General features: G+C 36.3%; 1 protein-coding gene across 1 annotated transcript; it reads right to left on the reverse strand.

The window, feature by feature from the left end:
- Window positions 1-990: 990 nt before the first annotated feature.
- NCOA3 (nuclear receptor coactivator 3) lies at window positions 991-24,877 on the reverse strand. The gene is made up of 21 exons (XM_009581929.1): window positions 24,783-24,877; window positions 22,103-22,275; window positions 20,267-20,367; window positions 19,099-19,273; window positions 18,336-18,524; window positions 17,980-18,081; window positions 17,011-17,151; window positions 15,634-15,781; window positions 14,328-14,716; window positions 13,185-14,065; window positions 11,474-11,609; window positions 9,541-9,733; window positions 8,734-8,969; window positions 7,219-7,345; window positions 6,565-6,736; window positions 5,508-5,804; window positions 4,271-4,375; window positions 3,581-3,803; window positions 3,187-3,361; window positions 2,481-2,622; window positions 991-1,486 (listed from the first exon to the last, which is right to left on the reverse strand). Exons 1-21 carry the CDS (start codon window positions 24,869-24,871, stop codon window positions 1,475-1,477), a joined length of 4,206 nt encoding a protein of 1,401 aa, XP_009580224.1. The 5' UTR covers window positions 24,872-24,877; the 3' UTR covers window positions 991-1,474.
- Window positions 24,878-26,416: the final 1,539 nt, after the last annotated feature.

Below are 26,416 nucleotides of genomic sequence, written 5' to 3' on the forward strand. Positions count from 1 at the left end.
TTAAAGATTCTGGATGTCATGTAACAACAAATATTTTGCAACAGACAAACTTCTTTGAAGAACATTTAGAGTTCATTAAAATTGACCAAAAAAGACACAATCCTGATTCATCAACTGAAAAGGCAACATATTACAGAAAGACATGACCGTCATGACAAGTCAATAACATCTTACAACGCAGAGCCTTTTTGTCAAATTGCCTTATGTGAAAAGAAATGTAACAAAGTGCTCACAGGTGGAGAAAGCATTTAACGACTGGTCTTTTATAAAAAGCTATATGTTAAAGATGTAAAAATAAATGAAGTGTTGAAGACCAAAGAAGAGAAAGATGTGGGCCAAAGTCACCCAGCTTAAAAGTCATTAAATTTAATTAAAAGAAAAAAAACAAATTCTATTTGGACCTCAACTACACTGAGTTTACAGAAATCAATTTTGTTAAATATTTAGTTTCACAAACTCTGCAAAAATGAGTTAGTGACCTACAAAAGTCATATATATAATACATTATCTTAAAGATCATATTTACAAAATTTATTCACAAAAAGACTGCAAAATTCTGATTCAGACTGCAGTGCCTTGCCTTGAGTTTTCTGAAGTTATTTTCAAAAAGATGAAAGATTATTGCTCTAATTTCCATACACAGAAAACATTGTATTATGCAGTCTTTTCAAATAATTCTTAAGAGATTGTGTTTGAGAAGGAACATGAGTACACCCTACCTTCATATTAAGTCCTTATCAAAGATATTGCATTAATCCATTATATAGTCTTTTATAAAGTGCACTCAGCTGCACATCAATATGTAAATATTAGTCACAATTGTGTTTAAATAATTTAAATTTATTATCCTCTCTTTTTACCCCTTGGCTTCAATGGACAGGATTTTGGACTAGTATGTGCCAATTCATTTTGCACTGCTACTTTGCTTGGAATATCCTGACTCTTGGGGGTAAGAGATTAAAAGCAGCATTTATATTCAGGAATTAATATAAAAGAGTCAAGGCTAGGAACTACATTCTCTGTCAGATATTGTTACTAGAGAAATCAGAAAATTCTTACCACCGTGACTTCTCCAGGCACTTTTGTCTGCCTGTAGTTGAAGGGCTTTGGATAGCTACAGTAAATAGACAAGGTATACCAGGAGTCTACCCATCGTATCTACTAAAATGCCATTGCCAAATTCACATTTCTAGAGGCAGAGCGCCAAAAATATTTATGACCTTTTTTTGTACACCACAATATACAGTAATACAGAGACTGCTTCTACTAAAATGTATTTTTGTTGGGGTTTTTTTGTTTTGTTTTGTTTTTTTCTCTGAATGAAGTAACTTAGGACATCATGGTGATTAACAGGAAAAATCACTTTTTTCCGTAAGGCCAGTACTAGTTGCTGTGAAGAATGCGTGGCTTTCCTTTATAATACTAGTGCATCATTAATACAGCGCATTCCTGTTTGAAGATATGGTTCTAGGTGTCAGCAGTATTTCTGTTAAAGAAAAGAAGAAATAATCATCAGAGAAATAAAAAACACCTTTGCTGAAAAAACTGGTCAACATACTGCATTTTGAAGAGGAAAGTATTGACAGTCAATTTCTAAGCAGAATAGCAGCATTTTAGTGCTCCACTTTGAAGATAAATTCGCAGAAAAGAAATGCTGTCCCAGAATTTCCTAAACATGTTATTTGGGTATCTTCACTGTATGACATGTGGGTTTGGAAAATCTGACATTTCACCTTCATTTTCCCCTCTTTATAAAAGGTACTTGTTATACCAAAGTCCTCCAATATCTTATTTATCCACCAGAAGTCCTCAGATTATTTTGGTTGCTTCCTTAGGTACCTTAGACAAAATTTCATGAGGTACTTTCTATCTCAGTATTATGTTGCTTATCCCTTGGTATTTTGTGGAAAGATTACAGCAAAAGTATATTTAATATTTCAGCCTTCTTTGCAGTGCCTGTTATTAGCTCATTTTTCCCTTAAATAAGGGGCCTAAATTTTCCATAGTTTCTTGCTATGCATACACAAGCTATTGTAAGGTATTATAAGGGTAAGTATCATTATCAGCTTCTGCCAGAAGGATACTGTGCTACCAGGATTCTTGGTCTGACTCATGAGAGCCATTATATATAATCTTTTACATCTGCTGAAGATGCTTTTCACAATCTCCATGTTTTGCTCTCTGGGGTTTCTCCAGGCTCAGAAGTATTTAAGCATCCTTTGTGCAGTTAAGCCTTGATCCTACCTATGATACTTCAAAATCAATAGCTAATCACAGCATACAGCTTGGGTTCATCATGGATTTGATTTAAATATCAAAAATAAGGTATCTCTTGGGACATGCGAATGGTAGGTCCACAGATGTAAATACAAACAGGATAACTGAGAACAGGATTGTGCCAGAGGAATAGCTTGAAGCAAACTGTACTCAATGAGAAAAGAGTCAACATATCTTTTCATGAATCTTTATGTACAACTTACCTGGTCTGGACCCATAGGCATCCCTGACATAGGCATGGTATTAATATTCATCTGTCCAATATGGCCACTGCTGCCATTCATGTGCATCATACTGTACGCTGCTGGATTACCTTGATGGCTGAACTGCTGCTGTGGGAAAGAACTGAAGCACAAAACAACAAATAAAATTACCCTCCAAGAAGTTTACACATTGATGTATTGCCTTCCCTGCACCAGCTGTCAACACGTGAAAGATAAAACTATTTTTACATTTACTTGTTTCTACCTAATATCTGTTTAACACAGAAACAGAAATTTCCCTCTCAAAAGGAATTTTGAATTTTTAGATACGCACAGAAGTCTGTGTATGCATTTCCTATTGTAACCTTTTTGGAGGCTTCTGTAGGGCTGTACCGTCCATTGTAATACTATTCTGAATTTTTGTATTTCCCCCCAAGTTATTTTTTCAATATTCAAAGACTGAATGGTGCTTCCAGTTACAAAGATTGCAGAGGTCCAATATGAATAAATGGAGCTAAGCGTAAAATACATTTAATCAGTCTATTTCCTAAAGCAGAGCAGGACCAAGGACAATACAGACACTAGAGAGAGAATTATTTTTCCCTCTTCTAAATCCTTTTCCTACTACAAGCTATTTAACATAGCTTCTACTTTCAACAAAATGAAAGACAATTTTTGAGTTACAGATTATAACTGTGAAGTTTACCTGCTCCTGGCCACGCTTCCCGACGGCCAGCCCTTCATCTCAGGGGACTGGTACATTGTTGCTGTCTGAGGATGCTGCATCATCGGATTCTGGGAGGGTCCAATTCTTGATGACATCATTGGGTTGGGAGGGCTTGATACTCTGCTAAATGCAGGATCAGGTTGTTGGCTTATTCCTTAAAAGGTGAAGGACAGACAATATACTTCCGTTATCATCACCGATTACTTTTAGTTTATCTTCTTGCAATGATGGGAAGGGAAAAAGTCATCCTTTTTTGTAGAAGTATTTTCCATTTTTCAGAATGATTGGTATTTAGGTAGTTTGGATTAATAATAAATGAAGAAAGGGAAAAAGAACACCAGACAGACAGAAAAAAACATGTTAGTATTAGTACCGTAATTAGGTGGATAGGGGAATTGCTGTGGAGGAACTTGAGCCATTGGAGGGCCTGTCAAAGCACTATCCATGCTTCCTGAGGCAGTCACGTTTGGTGGCGGACTGAAGGCTTGAGGTTGCTGTTGCTGCTGCATCATCATTGCCATCCTCTGTTGTCTAAAATGATGACTTATTAGCTCCCTGTTACGCTGAGCCACCATTTGAGCATTAAGAAAACCTTGCTGCTATCCCGCAAAGAAAAGAAAAATCGTATTAGAAAACACTTTTACAAATGAAATCATGTCAGAGTCAATCAAACCACTTACACGCTTTCTAAGCATATCCATTACCAGAACAGAAAGTTAAGAAAACCCACAGCCAGTACAAAAATCATCAAAATACCAGACAAAGGTTTTCATTAAGTTGTCATTAGTGCTAAACAAATGATAAAGTAGATTAGCTATCATGTCCTACACGGAAAACCCTATTGGCACACTGTATTGATAGCATGACCTAATGAACAAATCCCTCTGAAATCTCATGAGTAAGAGGTAAAAAAAATGCCTGGTTTTAATTGTACAGGGCAAAAAACAAACCAAAAAGGAATGGTGTGGAACCACGAAAGAAGGTCCAGATTCTAAACAGATGTGTAAAAGATGTGTCAATTTAAAAACTACTATTTCATATAGCTCGCGTAGTAATTACTTACCTGTGATCCCACCTGTGGCTGCATGACTGGTCTCATCACTGAGTTATTACCACTGACTGGATTTTCCATTTTCATATCAAGCGTTTGACGGGTTTGATTCATAAACTTGGAAAAAGACATTTTAGCACTATTAGCTTGAAAATACCAGTATACTGAACAAAGTAATGGCAACTCCTCCAAAAAACATTCTTTACAGAATCTTGAATCTATAAAATGCAATGGTTATTTTTTGCCTTGTTTGATGTACCTGAAGTACCAAACTATTTGGTTAAGCAGCTCAAACACACACAAAAAGAAAAACCCTCCAAACAGTGCAGCACTAACCGGCTTTATTTTTTTTCTTCCCTTTAAATTAGCACTTTTTAAGAATAAATATATAGCAAACTATCTATTTGTTCCAAATCATGTTTTGGGCAGAAGGGTATAACCACTAGCTTTGCTTAAAATAATAAAATTCTGTCTCCTTCCCTCTCCATCACAAAACCCCAAAGCCATACAGATTAATTAGTGTCACAGAACAGCCAAGAGAGAACACAGTATTTCCTAAGGATTAAAAATTGCCATTCCATGTCACACAGCACTCTCTCAGTTTTTCGAGTTTTATTTGTACATTGTATTTGATATCAGGACTGCATTTTCACAAGGGAAATTCAATGCTGAAATCATGCAGCAGTTTTTTAAGCAGTGCTTTCAACCCAGTGTTAAGATCTACGTGGCTGTATCTACTCTCTCACCTTTCATCCTAAGAAAATACCTAAAATGACATCAAATCAATAAATAGATAGCAAACCCGTATTTCAATAAGCCCAAATGATTGGTTAGGAAACAGTGAAAAAGAAAGTAACATTTGATTTACAGAAGAAATGCAGCTGCCCATTTAATGATATCAGTGAGATTCAGAAAAAATACTAAATCTTAACATGTATAAAGAGATTATCCAGAGCTACGTCATACAACAGTATTACTGTTTTAAGTAGCAATAATGTGTGCTGCAGGAACCAATCCAATCTGCAGCTAAGGAGGCTGGTGAAGGAGAAACACTTGTCCTGATAAAGGTTCTTTCACTCCTACAGCCATTAGGCACTCAGCGTGAAAAGCACTGTCAAAATGAAAGATCCGTCCTTTCAATCGTCTGCTGTAATGGCAATTTTCATATTCGTGAAGCAACACAATTCAGTGTGCACCTTGTTCCATTCTGAAACAAGAAGAAAGTGTAAACGCAGGAGCAAAAGATTACCTGCTGCCCCTGAAGCCTCTGCTGGAGCTGCATGCGGAGCTGCTTTGGTGTATTGGTTCGAGGTCTCATCACATTTGCTCTAGGATGCATACTTTGAAGTGGAAAATTGCTCTGTTGGCTCATCTGATTCATCACTGAATTAAAGGATGGTTGTTGTCCCTGAATGTTACTAAAACCTCCTGGCATTGCTGCCCCTTGCCCTTGATAAGGCTGACCATATAACGAAGGCTTCTGGTCAATCATAACTGAAGATTCCTGACCTTGAAATGAATCTTGTTTGGGTTCCAAAGCTTGTCCCTTCAACAGATACAAAAGTGTTTTCACTAGCAGTATATTTTTAAGTAGGAATTCCTAAAGAAACAATAAAGGTAACACAGCATACAACAACCAATAGTTTCTTGGGTAGAACACAGCATGGACAGATTACTATTAGTTTTGTCTCCAGACAAATTAAATAGCGAAAGTTATTATTAATAATAGTAAGCTTTTTTTTAAAATCAGTTCTGCTGTACACTGCGTACATAGGCAGACCAGTATCATTATTCAAGCCTTTCCGCATTTTTAAACTGCTATTTGTACAAATGACAGTGTGATTTTGTGGTTTATAGCAAGTTGCAAATTATTCATAGAATTTCTTTTTTCTATTTGCTAGCCATGCACATTCAAGCTGGAACTGGAGGAGATGGAAGTGTCCTACTCACTAACACGTCACTGCCAGTCAAATATTTCACAACCCAAGCTCAGTTGACAATAGTTTACTAAAGAAACCCAACACAATTCTCTGCTTATAGAATTACAATGATTTACACAAAAAAACCCCAAACACTATATACCAAGGCATATTAAAATAGATAAGAAGATGCCATTTTATGTTTTTGTAATGCACAAGAAATTTAATCACTACTCAATGTAGATGCTTCCAAAGGCAGATTTAGGAAAATGAAGACAAGGAAGTGAGGAGACAGAGTGAGTGAGGAGGCCCTCTTCACTTTCTTTTCAAGTAACAAAATAATACAGGTTTTTGGAAAATAGATGGCCAAAATCTCTTTTTACTTACTTGGTTTACAAGATCAGGAATTCCTAATGCTCTGTCAATTTCTTCCAGACCTGTTACATCTGTATTACTCAGCAATGTGTGCAGCTGATCCAAAAGTGCCCTTTCATCATTCTGGCCTTCCATATTTGGTGCCGGACATAAGAGGTCATCCAAAGAGTTTCTAACTAACTGTCTATAAATATAAAAACATTACAACCATTATAAAGGCATATACATAGTTTTTATATAATATATTGACCTAGAGATGATTAAGTACTATAATCACCCAGAAGACTGAAGTAAGACTTAAGCACTTAAGTCCCAAATTTAGGTCATAAAATGTCCAGTCAACTGCCATGTATCCTTGAACACACGTAAATTCTGTTTTCTCCTGGCTTCTGGATGTGCCACAGAGACATGATTTCAGATTTTCCCACCTCTTTTTTCCGTGCCTCCCAACTCAAGGATTGATTGATTTTGTTAGCAATGCCTTTTGTGGAGCTGGGTTAAAAGATATCCAGTGTCATATCAGCAGCAGGAAGGGAAATAGATTCTGACTCCAAACTGTTATCCCCATTGTATATGCTACATCAATTTTTCTCCAGGTCTTAAATTCTTCTGACAAACAGTGAACACTTGTATTTAAACTTATCTTAAAACCTTCCCCAACTCTACCTGTTTTGTGAACCCCGCGATGTTTGCTCCATGGACAGCATGTTGTCAGGCCACGATCCTGGTTGGTTAGATGGTCCTGGCTGTCCATACGGATTCCCCCCCATGCCAATGTTTATCTCATTTGGCCCTGTGAGGTAAAACAATTGTGTGTTTTTTAAAAACAAAAGGTGTCATCTTGCTCTCCCAGTGTTCACATAAAGCATTGTGAACGATCACACAAATTGTCAAGCAGCTTCACGAGCTTTCCATTAGCATGTTTTAAGGTCTATACATACATAAACTCACACTCAAGGTAATTTTGGAAATATAATAGACCACAGATTTAAATATGACAGTGATCTAAAGCTGCTACCCTGTTAGAGAAGAATTGCTATTTCTAATCCTTAAGCCCCTAAAATAGGAACTTGACAGATACAGCAACTTTACATCCAAAAAAATTGAGTTTTCTGGCCAATGAAATCTGGGTACTAGCAAATATACATTATCTAAGTGACAACAACATTTGGCATTTTAAATTCCAAAACAGGGTGAAAAACAAAAGAAACAGAAGGTACATAACAACACTTTACTCCTCGGGAGTACAGCCTTCCTTCTACCTATTCAGAGACATACAGCACTACATAGGAGAGTTTGTGTCATCCCATTATTTCCCAATATTTGTAGGAATCACCTAGCAATAACGATTTCTAGGAAGCTAAGCTGAGGAATTCTGACTCAGGACTGCACAAATTTCTTCCTGATTTAGCCTTATATCCACGTCACATTGAAACAATAAGTCTGTCTAAAAGAACTGGTAACGGCCGTGGTAAACTACCATGATAAAAAAGGAAAAAAGGAATGCTACTGTCTATTTCGGCCCTTTTTGGACATGCCGGCCTTGGCACATTAGACAGGACAATTTCAGCTCTAGGCTAAACCTTTGTTAGAGATATAAAACGGAAAAAACCCACAGGCTTTAAGATTCCCTTCATATTTTAGACATGCAGCTTATTTTCTCCCATCAAACATGAATACTTAAAAGAGAACCTGTTTTTGCAATGTGGTGTTATATGAAATTTGGATACTCCATGTGAGAAGAATTTTGAAATACGTAAGAAAAAGCTTTAAAAACCCCTGATTACCAAGAAGTAAACAGGAAAAAAAAAAAATCTGTATCAAGTACAATGAATTAAATTAATCAGAACACTAGTATCTTCAAATATAATCATAGATGACATTTAGTTCCTGGAATTTAGCAGAGAAGTACTGCAGTAAAGAAATGCACAGAAATGATCCCCCCAAAATCTGGAGACTTCAGCATGAATAATCTGTATATGAAACACACAGGTATCACCAGAAGAAAACAAAAAGAACACCAAGAAGTCCCAGTCAGTGAACAGTAACAGTCTTTACCTCAAAAAGCCTTTGGCTGAAAAGCTAGTATTCTACCAAAACTGAAAAGATTCCAATGATGAATGCTTACTAAGAAACTAGTGAAACTGTGCTATGTAGGACAATAAAAAGTAAAGAACTTACTCATGTGAATCATTTGCTGTTGTAGCACTGGTCTTGTACCAGGTATGCTATTAGAGCGAACGGGCAGCCCAGACATAGAGCCACCCACTGTGGGTCTGGGAAGGGACGCACTAAACTCAGGTCCTTGTCTCAACATTGAAGCAGAACTTGTAGGTTCCAATCTGTTCACCTTTGAGTTTGGCAAACCCCAGTCTCCTGACTGATGCTGATTCATCGCTACATTTCTGTTGGGAGCACTTGCTATAATGAAGAGCAGAAAATACAATAATTTTTCATCTAGAATACATTACATATTTTGGTTTTAGAATTATTTTTATGGGGTTTTGTTTTGGTTTACCAACAAGGACACCTACCAATGACAGAGCAATTCACTGAACTCCTACAAAAGCATCTAAAGCTTACCATGCCAAGTTCTAAATCATCAAACAACTATATTAATTTGAATATATTTTAAAATATTAATGACTGACTGCCATCGTGACCTGTTCTTGCCATCGTGACCTGTTCTTGCTTCTATATATCAAAAACGTATGATAATTTCAAAACTCGGAATAGTAAAAAATAATTTAACTCCTAAACAAAAGTAAAGTACTGGTAATAATACATATGATGGTAAACACTTACGTTCTTATAATTTTAGCTAGGGATAGTAATTAAAAAGTATTTATATGCTGATGGTAAAATTAATATTCTTTACATAAGGTAACATTAAGGTTTCTTCTAACCAAAATTCATACTATAATCTTGCAACATTTTTTACATGAAAGCTTCTTCCTTTATAATGAGATCTATTTGTACACAATCAACAAACCCAGATTTGCTCCAAAATTTTCCTGGTTTTCAATCCTTCTTGGACTTCCACCCATCAAGTTTTGCTTTTGTAACATGGAGAATGCATTGACATTCCTCACTGGAGCACTTGAGCCCACAGGGCTGTCTAAAGACATGGCTCTGTTGAAAGGTGGGCGGGTAGTCTGCACAGACTGGGGACTCCTCATACCTGTTAAAGAATTAAAAGATGCATGCAGCTGTACATTTTAAATAGAAAGTACCATTAATAACTTAAATAAGTCTCATCTATTTATGGGCACATATATCTGACCTTAAACAAGCCAGGAATAGTTATTTTGCTTATGTTCTCACTACACAAATCACATTTTGAGTACATAGGTAGGACCTTTTACAGGAAAAGCCAAATGCAGTTCCCTTTGGCCCTAGACATAAAAAGGTTCATTTTAATTTAAATTCTGTAATTAACCATTGTGCTGCTTTTGGCTGGGATAGAGTTAATTTTCTTCATAGTAGCTAATATGGGGCTATGTTTTGGATTTGTGCTGAAAACAGTGTTGATAACACAGGGATATTTCGTTCTTGCTGAGCAGTGCTTACACAGAGTCAAGGCCTTTTCTGCTTCTTACCCCACCCCACCAGCGGGTGGGCTGGGGGTGCACAAGAAGTTGGGAGGGGACACAGCTGGGACAGCTGACCCCAGCTGACCAAAGGGATATTCCATACCATATGATGTCATGCTCAGCAGTAAAAAGCTGGGGAAGAAGAAGGAAGGGGGGGACATTTAGAGTGATGGTGTTTGTCTTTCCAAGTAACCGTTACGTGTGATGGAGCCCTGCTTTTCTGGAGATGGCTGAATACCTGCCTGCCGATGGGAAGTAGTGAATGAATTCCTTGTTCTGCTTTGCTTGCGCATGCGGCTTTTGCTTTACCTATTAAACTGTCTTTATCTCAGCCCACGAGTTTTCTCACTTTTACTCTTCTGATTCTCTTCCCCATCCCACCAAGAGGGGAGTGAGTGAGTGGCTGTGTGAGGCTTAGTTGCTGGCTGGGGTTAAACCACGACAACCATGTTTTTAACATTTTGAAACACACTAGTATTACAGGCTCCTTGATATATATGAGTGGACTGCCCAGCCTTTGGATAATTCTGACATGGAGATAGAAACAAGTCAAATGATTCTGTTTGGAACAGATTGAATCCAGATGCAGTGTGTTCCTGAGCACAGTGTACTACGTGGACTAATTAACCCAGAAATCACTGGGCTCCACAGCCAATAGTGTCAGTGGCCTTACGTGTTCTTGTACCCGTTTTTACATTTTTCATTATCCATGTTTCACCTCCTTAGGTTACCTCAGCAATCTATTGCCCTAAATAATCAAGAGTTGACCAACATTATAAAAGGAATTGACAACTGCGATGATGCTGGTCTATTAGCAAGGTTATCTTTCCCTCCTACTCAGCTTCCTACTAAGTAAGGACATTCCTTTCAATGTCAAGGAAGAGTACTGATTAGAATTTGCAGGATACAAGATGTTTTCACATAGAGTAAGTGGGAAATCAAAAGCTTGCCACCAATCCCATATTATTTCCCTAGTCATCTGTAAGGAACAAAAATTCTCAATTTTAATTTACAACTCAAAAAACATTTTTCCTGATGTCTCGTCTCTGAGAAATCTATGTTAGACAAACCCAGAAGATACCATAAAATAAGGAACTGAAGTTAACGTTATTCATTGTGTATATAGTAGATGAGTGCTGTCAAGACAGCTATTAGTGTACATAATAGCCTATGAAAGCATCATTAGCCATTTTGCATTACATTTGTCCTTGAAGATATAGGAGCTCAAGAAAGTATTCTCTAAAGATTTGAGGATGCATTATGTTTACATCAAGTAAGAAGAAAACCCTAATTTTAAAACCAAAGTGATATTAGATGAAATTCCTTACCCAACAGGGCATTTCCTTGAAATAACGCTTGCTTTGTTCCAAGGTTATTTCCATTTGCAGACATTGCATTATTATAAAACTCTGAACTAGTCAGATCACCTAAAATTGCATCCAAATTATCCAAGTCTCCACTCATCTGAAAAAGATGCAGTAAAATACAAAGGTTATATGGCTATCCTTCAGCTTTTATTTAGCTCCTCACTAATATTAAAAGATATAACTGGGAAGCAAATGTTTTAGTTCACCGACAGTACCTTGGGCTATCTCTCAATTTCCAAAGAACTTCAAATATCATTTAGCTACATTTTTTTAGGGCATTTTCATTGGCTAATTTTGAGAATTAGGAGAAACTGGAGGTACACATAAATAAAACGAAAAGCACGTTTGAATATAAATATTTCGGTCATCATAAATTACAAAGATAAAAACACTAATGAGAGCAAACAACATCAAGAATGTATACCATTCAGTGATAAATAATGTATTTGTCATACACAAAAAGCCTAATTTGATCACTGGTAAACACAACAACACATGAAAAGTACCTGCAGACTTTTCTGGTCAATTGAAGCCCTAACCTTCTTTAAAAATTTGTCTTTAAATCAGATGCAGTTTTAACAGAAAAAGAATTGCATATATAGTGGATTCATATCTTCACAAAACAAGCTTCTCTGAATATGTTAATTAGATCTCAGGAGCAAGTACTGAAACTACGCATTGGGTACACAGTTGTTAGTGATTTTTCCGTGAGTGGTACTCAAAAAAATGTTATAAGGCATTTCATTTATAGTCAGCCATTAGCTAATATAAAAATTGTGCAGTAATTTTTTATTTACATAGTTATTACTGACTTGGGAAATCCAAGTTCTAAGATATTAATATGTTTTCAATAAACTCTGCCATAGTGACCAGTGCTATTTACTTTGAAGCAGTTCCAAATGTGACTTAGGAACTAAATACAAAAGAAACATTATCTACACTTTATAATTTTAAGAACAGCTGTCCCTAAAAAGTGTACTGCGGCTTTAATGAGAGTTGTTCCATGGTGATATAGTTTGCTATATCATGACACTTCTTGGAATTTCAACTCTAGAAACATTGAAACAAATAAATATACATAAATATTTATTTGAATGCTGAATATACATGTATTTGGAACAACATTTTCCCTCGTTTAAGGGAAAAAAAAAAAAGACCAGTGAATGAACTAAAGCCAATCCATAGCTATTTTAAGTATTACACATTTCTGTGTATTGTTTATATTTTCAAAATGAAATCATGTTTTACCTTTTGTATTTATTTGTATTTATTTACCTATTGTATTGCCAATTAATTACAGAGGCAGTTACAGCTCTATTTCCTAATAAGCCATAAAAATAAACATGTACTATGTGAAATAGCAGATGTTAAAGATCCGATTTTAAGGAATAATTTGTAAATATATGGTAGCTTAATCATATCATAACTTAAAGATAACATTAGTCCAGGACTTCAGTACAGCACATTTGGTTATATACATATCCTGTAGTTCACTTTCCTTGTGCTTTTTCAGTTACAATAAAACCTGAGAGTATAGTTTCATATCATTTGCACAAAACTTTCTTAGAAATGTTTACACACACATACTGAAAAGAGTGTTCTATATTTAGCCATTCACTGTAATAAGAAAATACTGGTTTGTTCACTACTATCATTTTACATTATACTGTACCTCCTCCGCTGGTTCCGTTTTTATTTTCATCTCTTTTTCTTGACTAGAAGTAGGAATTGTAGAACTACTGCATTGTCCCATTTTATTATCCACACTTTCTACTTTAGGCTTCAACTCTTTGGAAAGCGAGTCCTTGACATCATCTTTATCTAACAGATATCTTAGTAAAGCATTGTTTTCCTTCTTCTTTGGGCTCAGTTGTTCCTGTTTGACAGTGCCTTCTCCACAGGGGGCTGTATTACTAGCATCATGATACGTGTCTTTACCAGTAGCTTCAGCTGTGATCTTGGCTACCTCTGCAGGAGAATTACCATTCTGCAACAATTTATGTAAAATCCTATGCTTCTCTTGCAGGAGCGACCCATGCATGTTTGAGGAGGAAGATACCCCTCCAGATGTTGACGAGGAAACTCCTGAAGGACTAGTCACGTTGGTAGAAGATTCTTTACAATTTGAGTCTAAAGGTGAGTTTGATGCTGTAGAATTTCCTCTTTCATCTGAGGAGCACGTGAGTAGCTGAAGCAGTTTTTTATGCCCTTTGCTTTCAGATGGTCCTCTCTGACTTTCAGATACCTCCAGATTTCCCTCTTTACTATCTTTTTCACTAAGGAGATCCCTGCTGTTTGACTGGCAGATGGAACTTTCCACTTGGTTTTGTTCACAATACAAACCAGAAGGGCTTTTGGAGTCCTGGGTACTCGTTTTACTTTGCTGAGCTATGCTCATGTTTGGGGAATTATCTGATTTTGGACCCGGTGAAGAAAGTGTTGATAAAAGGGAAGTTCCAACACCCTCACTAATGGCTTGAAGAGCACTAAGAGAACTGCTAGAGAAAGTGCTGTTGCCGGTGTTGCTGGCAGATCCCATTGGAGAGTGCATACCTGTATCACATTACAAAGATCAAACTTATTAGACTACAGTACTGCCTGTATCTACTTTTCCTTTGGATTATGTACAACTGCCACATTGAGTTAACTATTTTAAAATAAATTTTTACCATAAAATTAGGTATACTACATTTAAGTAACACATACAAGGTCATATAGAACTGTTAAAAAGGATGAGAGATGGAATTCAGATAAAAGTGAGAAAAGATAGCTTTTTTTTTAAAAAAAAAAAGAGCATACAGCAAAAATAAAATACCTGTAACTGGAGAAAACTGGTGTGAGCTCATTTTTGGACTCCCTCGATTCCTAGGAGATATCATTAGATTTTGTTGATTGGAAGTTAAACCAGGACTACCATGTGGTGGGCTACTTATATTTAACCCATAACTGTTGTTCTGATAAGCAGAGGACTGCATTCCGGGTCCAGAGTTCGCTGGCCCCATACTACCAGGGCCTCCATATCGAGCGCTGCTGAGCTGACCCACTGCACTGGGATCTCCCATACCATAGTTCCTGTTCTGGATTGGCATGCCTTGACCAGGCGACATGTTCATAAGACCGCCAACAGAATTTGTGTTTCCAGCCACAGGTGTTCTGATGTTTTGCCCAGCTGAATTAGGATTTGGCCGATATCCATTTTGTTCTCTGTAAGTTCAACAACATCCCCAGAAATCCCAAGAAAACAATTAAAACCTCATTCGGAATCAAGTGCTACAAAGACAGAATAACATTATTAAGTAATTTTCCAAATATTTTCTCAAAAATAGCAGTGAGAATTCAAGCTTCCACAAAAGCAGAACTAAGCCATGCCACTCATTTATTCATTACAGAAGTGCTTGGTCCTTTAGGTGATTTGAGTTATAAGTACATACAGTATCACCCCTTCAAAAGGCTTTCATGAAAAGTCATTAGTCAGATGTATCAGTTTAAACATCTTCCTTCTTTTACTCCCTTCCTAAGTCAATGCAGGACATTATTCTACTGTGCACACTAATGATGCCCTGAACAATCTCAGCTACTCATTTTTCAGCATCTGGAGGCACTTTAATGCCAGAAGCAGACAGATTCCCTCCAGAGTGGCATTTCAATTATTCTTGCAATCAACAAGAACAGGCCACAGGAAGTGCTATTTAAGGTACATTTAACTTTGAGTCATCAATGATGCATTTGAGGGGGTTTTGTTGTCTTTTTAATTCGTCTGCAATTAAAAAGAGTAAGATAAAGCATGTAACTGAGCATTTCTATTTTCAATGTTTCATCACTATAAACGTTAACCCAAAAGAATAATGAATACACAATACAGGCTTCGTGCAGGTACTGAGGAAAAACCTCTCTTTTGACTGTGACTGTCTTGCTTCCACACAGTTAAGTTGGGAGTGTCAATGTCAGGTTGACACATTTATCTGTATGCTATGCAACTCTGCTTCCCAAGTTATTCCCCCTCTGTTTGAGTTTTAATCAGATAAAATATTTTGGTATACTATTTTTTCAGGTATCTTCAAGTCAGATATATTTTTGAAAGCTATGACACTTAAATGACAAACAGATACTACTGATTTCACCTTTGAAGAAAGTGCGTAGAGACAAATCCATGGCGGTCATTAGTTACAGGATTTCGAAATAGTTTACTCTTTGTTTGCGCTGTCACTATAGTACCATCCGCTAAAGAAAACCGATACAATGGTGTTTCAGCATGACCCTGTGTATAAGCTGTAAAGGAAATATACAAATATAGTTCATATTTAAAAACCCAAGAATTATTAATATGGGCTCTACAGATTTTTAACACAATACCCTTTTAAAAAAAAAAAGATTAAAAAAAAAAAAAAGACACACCCAAGATAGATATTCAGAAAAAGGAAGTATTCCACATTTTCTCCTAAATTAGTAGAGGGAAGATAAAAGCAAACAAGAATATTTTGATGCTGCAGTATTTTGTGCTCACCATGCACAGCTGGCAAAGTTCTACATTTGTTAACAGACTTCCAAGGCTAGGTTAATAGGTTTCCATGGCTTCTCCTTGGGGAGAAGGACCAATCAACACTTAAATATTAATTGCTCTAAAATATACAGGTAATTAATATGGAATAGAAATGAAACTTGGCAGCCTTCAGATGAAGTATTCTGAAGTTTAGAAGTTTTATTTCAATCAAAAAATTGTGCAAACTATTGCTTTTAATCTGAGCTCCAAATTTCTTGTTAATTTAGGATTTATTTAATCGGTTAAGTCGAAGAACTTCCAATGGAATGGAAACTCCATTTGCTGCCAGTATGAGTTTCTCTTTATTTAATATCCCCTCTACTTGAATTACTTTGTGAATCCTTCAAAGAGACTAGTTTAGAAAACTTAGAAAATGTCATCTTTCTTACTAAAGACAGTGGCTGTACTTCACTTCATCTATCAAAGTTATCAAATTAGCATTGCAAAATACATAACACTGGAACACTGAAAATATTTTGAACCCTTGTGTCTTGAATAAGAAAAAGGCATCAACACAACTGTTACCACTTTTAGTGAGCTATCCTTTAACAAAAGAAAGGATGAATTAAAATAAAAAGGAAGTCAAACTAATGTTAAACAAAGATAACAAGCTAATGATAATTAAGGATTACATGTTATTACAGAAATATAGCTGTCATTGTCATTGCTATATCCATCTGTGGAAAAAGAGATTACTTCAGGCTCCCAGATCACGTATCTGATATTTTCCATGGAAATTGTCAAAAGAGACACATTAGAAAAACCAAGTAACTCCAGCAGAATTCCTATTTCTCAAGAGGTCATCCTCCTTCAGCTTGTAAATATGAGTCACAGCAATTAACACTAACAAAAAATATGAAAAAAATGAACACAGGCAGAATCTAGCATTTTTGTTTTTCAGAAAAAAATTCAGCCACTAGGAGCAGCAGTATGACCAACATTACAAACAGATTTTTACCTTCATGATAGTGGCGTTTGTTTGACCATGACTGTCCATCATTATGGCATAAGAATCTCTGAATACACCGGCGAATTATATCTTCAAAGCCAGGTCTCATGGAAGACCGTAATGAGTTTGTATCAATGTTGACGAGTTTGCCTGTAACAGGAAAGAAAATACACAAGTTAAATTCTTTATGACTATGCCAATCCTTTTGTATAAATATGGTACATTTCAGAAGGTTCCAATATCACCATTTTAATTGTTTATCAGCCTAACACCAAATTTTAAGTATGCAGAAGCTACATTTATGAACTATCTGCCATGTGAGAAAACAATGCTGCTTGTTAAAACATCAATATTCAAAGGGATTTAGATAACTGAATAAGAGGAAGTTAAGCATCCACAGGTTACTGCCTGAGCTTTAGAAAACAGTAACTTTAGTCTCTGATTACAGGCACCCAAAGGATGCATACACAGTAAAATTTTCAAAAATACTGACCAACTACATCCACAAATGAACATCATAAACACTAACTGGCATCTGAAAAAGCCCCATCTAGATTACATAAGTATTTCAATTTAAACAGCATAAAACACTTTAAACATTAGCTCACATACTGCAGAAAAATACAAGCATTCTAAAGAACTTCCATTAGCTTCAGTTATGATTTAAAATATTTCTTATGTGTAAAGGAAAGCACAATGACAACCATTTGAAATGCTGCCAAGTTAAAACACAAGTAATGCTTTATACCAAGCTGCCAAACAATAGCATACTAGCATAGAGACAGAAAATGCATCGCACAGTTGTTATTATACCCCGCTGGCAGCAGAGGTATATTGCAAAAACCAGCTGGGAATTCTCAGTATGAATTCTGCTAGTCACTACAGATACAGGATTTATTTACATACTTGATTTATTTAAAACAAGAGCACATGGACAAAAAGATACCTTCATACCTTCACCTTGGGTACATTTCTTACCTGAAAGATCATGTCTTGTAATAAAGCTCTCTGGATTTGTTGGAAATACCCTTTCTGCAGTTGTGATACGACGTGCCACACAAATCATACAGGACTGCAAATCTGTATTTAAAAAAGAATGTTTCTTCTTTAATTTCTCTCCTGTTTTATTCTATTAAAGCATCTAATAAAATAGCTGAAGCGTCCTTCATTGTTAAAATGGAAGTATAAACATTAAGAATTTAAGTTTTTGCATTCTGTTCCTACTTACTTAAAAATGGACTGCAGAAGCTACAGATTTCATAACACATACCAAATACCAAAAAGCTTTACTCGGAGAGTTCTTTTGTGCACAGTAATCCCACAAAATTTCCTACCTTCCCCTTCTTCCATCATAGCTCTTGGCTGAGATAAAGCAAAGCACTGCATTGTTTCATATCTTTGACGTGTATCCTGGTGGCTGCCTACATCCTCCAAAAGATCATGAGAGGTTTTCACCATCATCCGGCAATTGAATGTATGACTCTTCTGTCTAGGTGTTTCATTGGTCCACGCAACTCCATTAACTTAAAAGAACACAGTAAAATCTTATAAAGATTTTCAGATAAAATCAATACATAACTGATTTTTCTTAATTGATGATGTTTCTTAATTCTGATGGTTCTTAATTTAGATACCTTGTTCCTAGATTAGAAAGCTTAAAGAATATTTTAAGATGTTTTCTCAATATACCATCAATTTTATACCTTGAGAATAGTAGTACTGAGAACCAAGTAAAAAAACCTCTTTCGCTTACATTCTCTTGAAGGAGAGCTGACAAGTCATTCACATATTTAAAAAACATGCAGTTCCCTCAGATAGTTTTGTGGCTTTAGGCAACGTGTTCTTTTAGTATCCTTGGCTTAAGTTACAGGTAAACAAATTGCAAAGGCTAAAGTACAGTGTGAATTTCCAGCACATTTATTTCTGGTAGTGTGCTTTAGTAAGAACACAGTAATATTTTTCAAGATTAACATACTTCTGCAGTCAAATATTCTTTGTATAAGTAATTTGTTTCAAAAGGTTTTCCATTACAAGTTGTTTCTTGTCTGATTGTTTTCAAATAGCCTAGTAACAGTGTAGTAAGTCAGCTTTTATTACCTGAAGATTTAGGTAAGTTTTTAAGAAAGTCCTTCCGGTCCTCTTCATGCAAGATACCATAGACACTTGTATTAACCAAATCTTCTTGTTTATATTGCAGATACTGTGTGACATTTTCTGATACAAACACTATGTTCCCATCTCGATTTACAACAAACAGGAAACCATCCAATGCCTAAATATTAACATGACAACATATCATATAAGACACACTGCCTAATTCTGAACATAATTTAGTTTAAAAACTATGTGGGTAATAAATGTCAAGTTACAATACATGCATTTCTTTTCAAGGGTAGAGCTGAAGTTTTACATTTTTCTCTGAGGAAAATTGTGTCTGGTAAGGAATGATTTCAATATTAAAAATTAATCTGTTCATCTGTTATTCTATTCTCTTTCACAGTGATAACCAGGCTTCTTGTTTCGTTCTTGCTTTATTTGAACACAAGATAATGAATTTGTAACATTATTTCAATAGCTGGCAAATTGAAACAAGAAGAAATTCAGTAGCAACAAGTAGTAAGAGATGAACGTGAAGACGTTTCCACCAGCGAGTGACAAGATAAAGAGGGTCTAGTCATATCTTAAAATACTGTATTTTCTTAACTGAAAGAAAAATTCAATATCTATGTAAAACAGTTAAGTTTCAAAAGTGCTTTTTAAAGGACTTGTAAATATGGGATTGTTTTTCTAGGCATAAAGAAAAGGTATCTGCTATGTACTTTTTTTACAATTATTCTTAGCTTATTTTACTTGATGGCAACATTTGTTTAAAATGTTTCACAACATTTAGAAACACAAACCCCAATACACATCACAAACCTCTAGTCTTTGCAAAAACCTCATCCATTTATTATAATGCCAATCCTCTAAAAAAAGCAGAACATTCCTCATATTACTATGCACTGCTTTAGTAGTAATTTGCTAATCACTGCTGGAGAAAGCAAAGCACAAGAATATGAGAAAAAGCCACGTGTTATTCTTCTCTTTCCTTCTACAGAGAATTTCAGCAAAATTATGAAAACATGATAGATTTTATTCCTGTCCCTTTCAAACATATTTCTTGCGTACTATTTATTACTATAGGATTGCAGGCTTTACTTAATATTTTCACCTGCCTTAAGTATTTGTTTCCATAGGGATTTACTAGGGCCTAATTTGTACTTGCCTGTAATAAAAGAGGTCCCAATGAATCCTTATCAATAACTCCTTGACCCGTAGAAGATACATCAGCTTTCTGAACATCATCATCATTAGAAACTGCTTTTCCTGAAACCCAAAAGACAATTTCAGTAAAGCAACATTTCATATGAAGACCACATTTTAATATTACAAGCCAGATTCTAGGAAGCATGTGAATAAAGGCAAAAAAAAATGCACAAATAAGAGAGGAAGTCTCATATACTGTTAGTTGCTTAAGACCAGAAAAAATGTCACAGCTACATAATGCCAAACCCTTTGCTTACATAAATTGACTTGACAGTTAAAGTTGGATCAACTTGTTTTGTGAACAGTATTTCTTCTGCTGCTTTTGGGATCATCTGTCTGATGAATCCCTGCTGAATCTTTCAATGGCCATTAAACACCCTCATTATAATATCTCTTCTCTTTTGATCATCTCATTATCATTGGTCACAGTTTTCAGATGCCATCACCATTGTCCTACAAAAAGGCTTTGGCTCATGTTAATGCATGTGTGCATGTGTGTGCACATGTATGTATACATGTGTGTATATATATAATAAAAACGTATTTTAAGAATCAAAATATCCTAAATAAATTGATTGCAGGGGAAGGTGGAATGGGAATCCACACCAGGCAGCAGAATTACAGAAAACAAACAGTAAACTTTGCTCTGTGGTACTTGCTGGCTGGCTAAGCAGACCACAAGAGGACTACAACAGCCTAAGGGAAGATTATCACATATTCAACTCTATAATAAAACAGAATTATTACATTAGAATACACTAGATTACATGAGAAAAACCTTAAAAACAGAAGTTAAGGTGTTTTTTTTAGAATCATCATAACATGTTTTCAAAAGATGTGGCAATTTACCAAGACAGGTAATATATACACCATAGCTCACTTGATTTTTTTAATACTTTACTGTCCAAAGGAAATATGTACACCTGGCAGGCTATAGTCATTTGGGGGTGGGTGGGGGGAAGGAAGGAGGGTTTAAAAAAAAAATTTATATGTATACCCCTCACTATACATTTCAAAGACCAGGTTTTGCATATACTTGTCCATTAAAAAAAAAAAAATATATATATTACTATACAACCTAGGTTTACACTAGCTGACAAAAGTTACCAAAACTTGATGCACTGCTATTTTCTCCTTTGTTGACTTAACTATATCCTGAGTACAGTCAACGGCACTACTTAATTATTTGATCTCAAGCTAAATGTATTTTAAATATATTGGAGTCCCATACTTAAACATTTAGGAAGCATGTCCTAAACAGCACAAGAAAAGAAAGCAAAGTCCATAGAAACATAACAGGAAAAAATAGCAATAAAAATTAATATATCTGATTGGAAGTGTGCCCCATAAGAAACTAGGTATTTTTTTAAGAAATTCATTTCAAAGCATTAAAGTCCTTTTAAGCATGAAGTCCCTTGAAGTGAAAAACAATGGTATGTATTCTTCATATCAGTTGGGTATATTGTACCAGCTGATGGTACAATATCATCTGTTTTTAGTTTCTCTGTGGACTATCTCAAGCTTTCCTAGTACTTTCAGTAAACTGATAAGAAAGGCCATGCAAAGTTTTAAAGCCCTGATTTCCAATAAAAAAAGTGATGGTAAATACTTGCTTACTTTTAAACAGAAAATTATTTAAGGCATATTAAAGGTTTGGTTCAAGTCGAAGTCTGAAGACTGTGTCAGTTACATGCTATTGTGAAAAACACTACTCAATTTCCCAACTAACTACTGCTTTGGAAAAGGAATCACAAGAAAATGAAATCATTTATTTTGGCTTAGCAGGGAACTGTACCTTGCTCTTTTATCTGTCGAATCTGTCTCACAGTTTCTTTTAAAATAGCACATTTGTCTGGTTTGACATTGAAATTGTCAATGTCGCTCAGATTAGCAGATATCAGTTCAGCCAGTTCTTCAATGTATTTGCTTTCCTGCTCACGCCGGCGCTTCTCACCACTGCAGGTCAGACTAGGAACCAAAAACATCATTTCATATACTTACATACCGTCACATACAAAAGCTGTGCTCGCTCTGTGAACTTTAATGTACTTCATGTAACACCTACCTATTAAACCTAGGTAGTAGTTATTCTTCCAGCAAACGTAAATCTGAAGGGGGGCACGAGGGGTGGGTGAGTGTGTGTGGGAGGTATGTGTGTGTGTTTTGTTACATTGTTGTTTGGTTTGGGTTTTGTGGGTTTTTTTAAGAATTTTAAGTGACAAACTGAAGGGTGACAAACTGAAAAACAGAATTCCTGAATGGACAGACAGACACTGGAGAAAAGGAAAGAGAGATTGGAATGGAGGACACTCACAAAGAGATACTGAGATACAGAGGGAGAATCTGAGGATCTCATATACAATCTGTTGCATGATGGAGGTAATTACCATGGGACAGTGGGTACGTATATAAAATGGAGAAATATGAGTACACATGACGCCTGGTATTTTGGTGAAACTGAAGACAAATTTAATAAAGGTTAATACTCTGTGGGAACAAGAACATGAAAGGATAACACAGAACCCTTACCATGTGGTGGAAAGCAATGAGGTTGCAGGGGACGGAAAACCGATTCCCTCAGATATCGATCTCTGACAGAGTTGAGTGAGGGGCAGGAAGACAGCACGGAATGCCAAAATTTGAGATGAGCTTGCAAAGAACTAGTGTGGTGGTGCATTCCCCTCCCCGCCTGCTTATTGATCTCAGAAACTCCTGTTAAACCTGGGCCTTGGTGTAATGAGTCAGGCAGTTAAGCATCCCTTGACCGTATCAGAAACTCTGCATAGTGGAGGTTGGGAACATACTCCTACTGCCTGGCCCAGGTGGGAGACGAGAGCGGGATTTGTCATCCCCTGATACCTTTATCTGAGTCGTAGCTCAAGTGGAACGGTATTATTGTTACTGAAACCTTGAGAATTTTTACGGATGACTAAAGCCAATCATCTTGCGAACCTATAAATGGTGGTCCTGAGTGAGACCCTTTAAACTCTCCTGGACCGCAGCAGGCTGCGCCCAGTATCTCCCTCTGAGTGGGACACCTCTCAGAGCTTGCGAACTCTCGAGTTTGCGATATTCGGAGGACCGTCACCAACTGGGAATGGGACCTGGGCTGAAACACTCCCTGAGGCTCAACCCCTTGCCCATTCAGAAATGCCAAGACATTTGATGTGAATATTTCACTGGGCTCGAGGGGAATTTTTAACAGCTACACCTTTTGTACATTTATATATAAATCTGTCTCTGTGCGTGTGTGAGAATTGACTTTGGTAACCAATAGCAACCATAATCTGTAATTAGGTCACTGTTGTGATGGTAGTAAATTCTATTCACTCACCTTGTAAACGTTAAATTAGTTAATGATTAAGTGCTGCTAAAATGTTGCAATCCACCTTAAAACTGTGAATGAACCTTAGACTGCTGCTAAACACATATAATCCCTTAGACATAAACCGTTGACCAAGTCTGGGACTAGGAGTGGATCCAGCTGCACCTAGACTCCATCAGGAGTTTAGAAAGCAAGGGGGTCTACTCAGAATCTCATGACTCAACGGGAAGGTTTCCTTATTCCTTGTATTTCTCCCATTAGATACAAACTATTGACCAAGTCTGGGACTAGGAGTGGATCCAGCTGCACCTAGACTCCATCAGGAGTTTAGAAAACAAGGGGGTCTACTCTGCATCTCGTGACTCAATGGAAGGGTTTCTTCACCCTTTTTGTATTAGATATAAACCACTGTCCAAGTCTGAGACTAAGATTGGATCCAGCTGCACCTAAGCTCCATCAGGAGTTTAGAGAGCAAGGGGGTCTTCTCCGAACCTCATGACTCAATGGGAAGGTGTCCCTTACCCTTTTCCATCCTTGGTCTCTGTATAAATCATTCTAGCTCAATTCCAACTCGATTTTCCTTTTTATGCTTCATCCATGTAGTAAGTGATAGAGCGAACCTTGCCATCGAACTCTGTTAAAGTCGCACTTTCATAAATTTCTATTAAAATCACTTTCTGCTAATACCCTTGACGGTGATTCTTTAAGCAGCTTCTAAACCACTCTACTCCGCGACAACTGCTCTGGAGAAACAGAAGTCAAAAAAAGTGCTCAACCTATTGCAGTATTCTGTGCTGATCATAACTACCTGAAATAAGGCCTGCCAAATCAATTACCAGATATAAGATGCTGCCTTTGAAATTTCTGTGAAGCAAGAAGTTTTTCTTCTTTTGCCTTGCGATCACACCTTGAAACAGTGATTCCTTGTATGTTCACTCTATTAAGATTTCCGCAAGAGTCTAATTATAGAGCATAGTTCATCAGCATTGGCATATCTACACATAATAGTAAAGTTTTGTATCTTCACAACAGAAGCTGTTTCAACTGAACAAAATGATTAGTTAGAACTTACTCTAAATTGCAATGAAAACTTGAAAAATAATTTTAAAAATTCGTAATACAAAAAAGAGAGAAGTCTATATAAACCTACCTTGCACCTGGTGTATCACAGGGCAATGGCTTGCGCTTCCTTGACTCATTGGTCAAGCTATCCAAGGAGTTTTCTCCTAATCCACTCATCTTGACCATGCATCAGCAACTAAAAGTAATAAAATAAGAATTGTGAATGAACCTCTCATAATAATTTAAAACACAGAGAACTTATCCAGATATGTAAGCAAAAATAAACGTAAAAAATGCATTTAATTTTATTCAAACAGATATGTTTAAAATTTTGCACCATAGTACTGGGACCACTGTATAGCTCCAATTTGTCTGAAAATAAAAAGATTCTCAGTGTTTTAATACATGTTTAGATAACTTCAAAAGAAAGTGGTAAATTAATACGTTATCCCAAAACATAGTCAAATACTAAGGATAAAGTTAGATACCATTAAAGAAATAGGCAAGTGATACTCTAAGGCAATGAAGGATGCGTAACCAGAACACTAAAAATACAGAAATGTTGAATAAAATTTCCTTTTCCTTATGCGCCCTTTTTCTCTACATGTAATCTAACTACTGCAGTCACAAATAATTGTCATCCTTAGGAGTAAATCAGTGGGCTTAAATGAGAGTTTCACACTTGGCTCAGTATAAAACCAACAGATTACTATTACCATCTGTAACTCAACAGGTTACTATAGTCTTAACTTCATATCTCTTGCTACACCTTCTAAAATGAACAGAGTTTTCTAAAACTGAGGACAAGGCAAGCAAAGACTTCAGAACTCTTTCAACTCTATTGCTTCTGCAGCAAAGGTTGGGCCATAATCCAACAAAATAACAGGTTGCTTTTGTTGAAGTCTAGTTACGTTAAATAAACCTGGCAGATTATATATCGATGACACTCATCTCCCCTCACTCTCCAAGAGGAAAAAGGAACACAGTAACAGAGGAGAGAAGACACCTATACCAGATCCTGCTACGCTACAATCAACAACATGCTGTGGGAGGAAATAAACTTTTTAATGGATCTATGCTATTTATGTAGCCAGAGTATTTTAGAACATAATTAGAACTATGAATAATCTAATAATTTGTATTTGGTTTTTTGTACCACAATGACAAGAAGACACATCTGGGCAGGTAGAAGTTTAGCATTAGTTTATCCTTTTTACAGAAATTCCCAAATTAAATATAAATTTAATTTACTTCAATCTAGTTCAGAATGCAGTTCTTTACCCCATACAGCAACAACAGTTACTGATCTTAAACATTTAGGTAAGACAGTTACACTTGTTAGTTGGAGATAAACTTTTCCATAACATATAACCCAGGCACTAATAAATCTTTCAGGAAAAAAAAAGTTCTTTAAGGATCTCCACAAGCAAAACCCACCATTACTACAGTTAATAAAAAAAACTGGTTCAGGATGACCAAATCTCTAGGAGTCTGTGATCACATATCACAAGGACAAGGAACTGACAGACACGCCTTCATCTAAATGAAGTTTATGTTAACGTATCAGAGGCTGGTAGCCAACTGACTTGAAGTAGCTCTGCAAAACAGGATCGGGGCACCCTGGTGAACAAGTTATTAGTTAAACACAAGTCAGCAGTGTACCCTTGCAGCAAAGAAAACCAACCCCTTTGAAAGGGCGATTGGTGGAAGGATCAGGAGCAC

This window comes from Fulmarus glacialis, unplaced genomic scaffold, assembly GCF_000690835.1.
Source record: "Fulmarus glacialis isolate BGI_N327 unplaced genomic scaffold, ASM69083v1 scaffold10697, whole genome shotgun sequence".
NCBI lineage: Eukaryota > Metazoa > Chordata > Aves > Procellariiformes > Procellariidae > Fulmarus > Fulmarus glacialis.

Coding starts and splice junctions, on each gene's coding strand:
- NCOA3 (XM_009581929.1), bottom strand. CDS start 24,871: ATGAGTGGATTAGGAGAAAACTCCTTGGATAGCTTGACCAATGAGTCA. Junction 14,717..15,633: donor TCTACGCACTTTCTTCAAAG/GTGAAATCAGTA, acceptor TTGAACTTACAG/AGAACAAAATGGATATCGGC. Junction 9,734..11,473: donor TCAAGGAAATGCCCTGTTGG/GTAAGGAATTTC, acceptor ATTCTTTAACAG/GTATGAGGAGTCCCCAGTCT.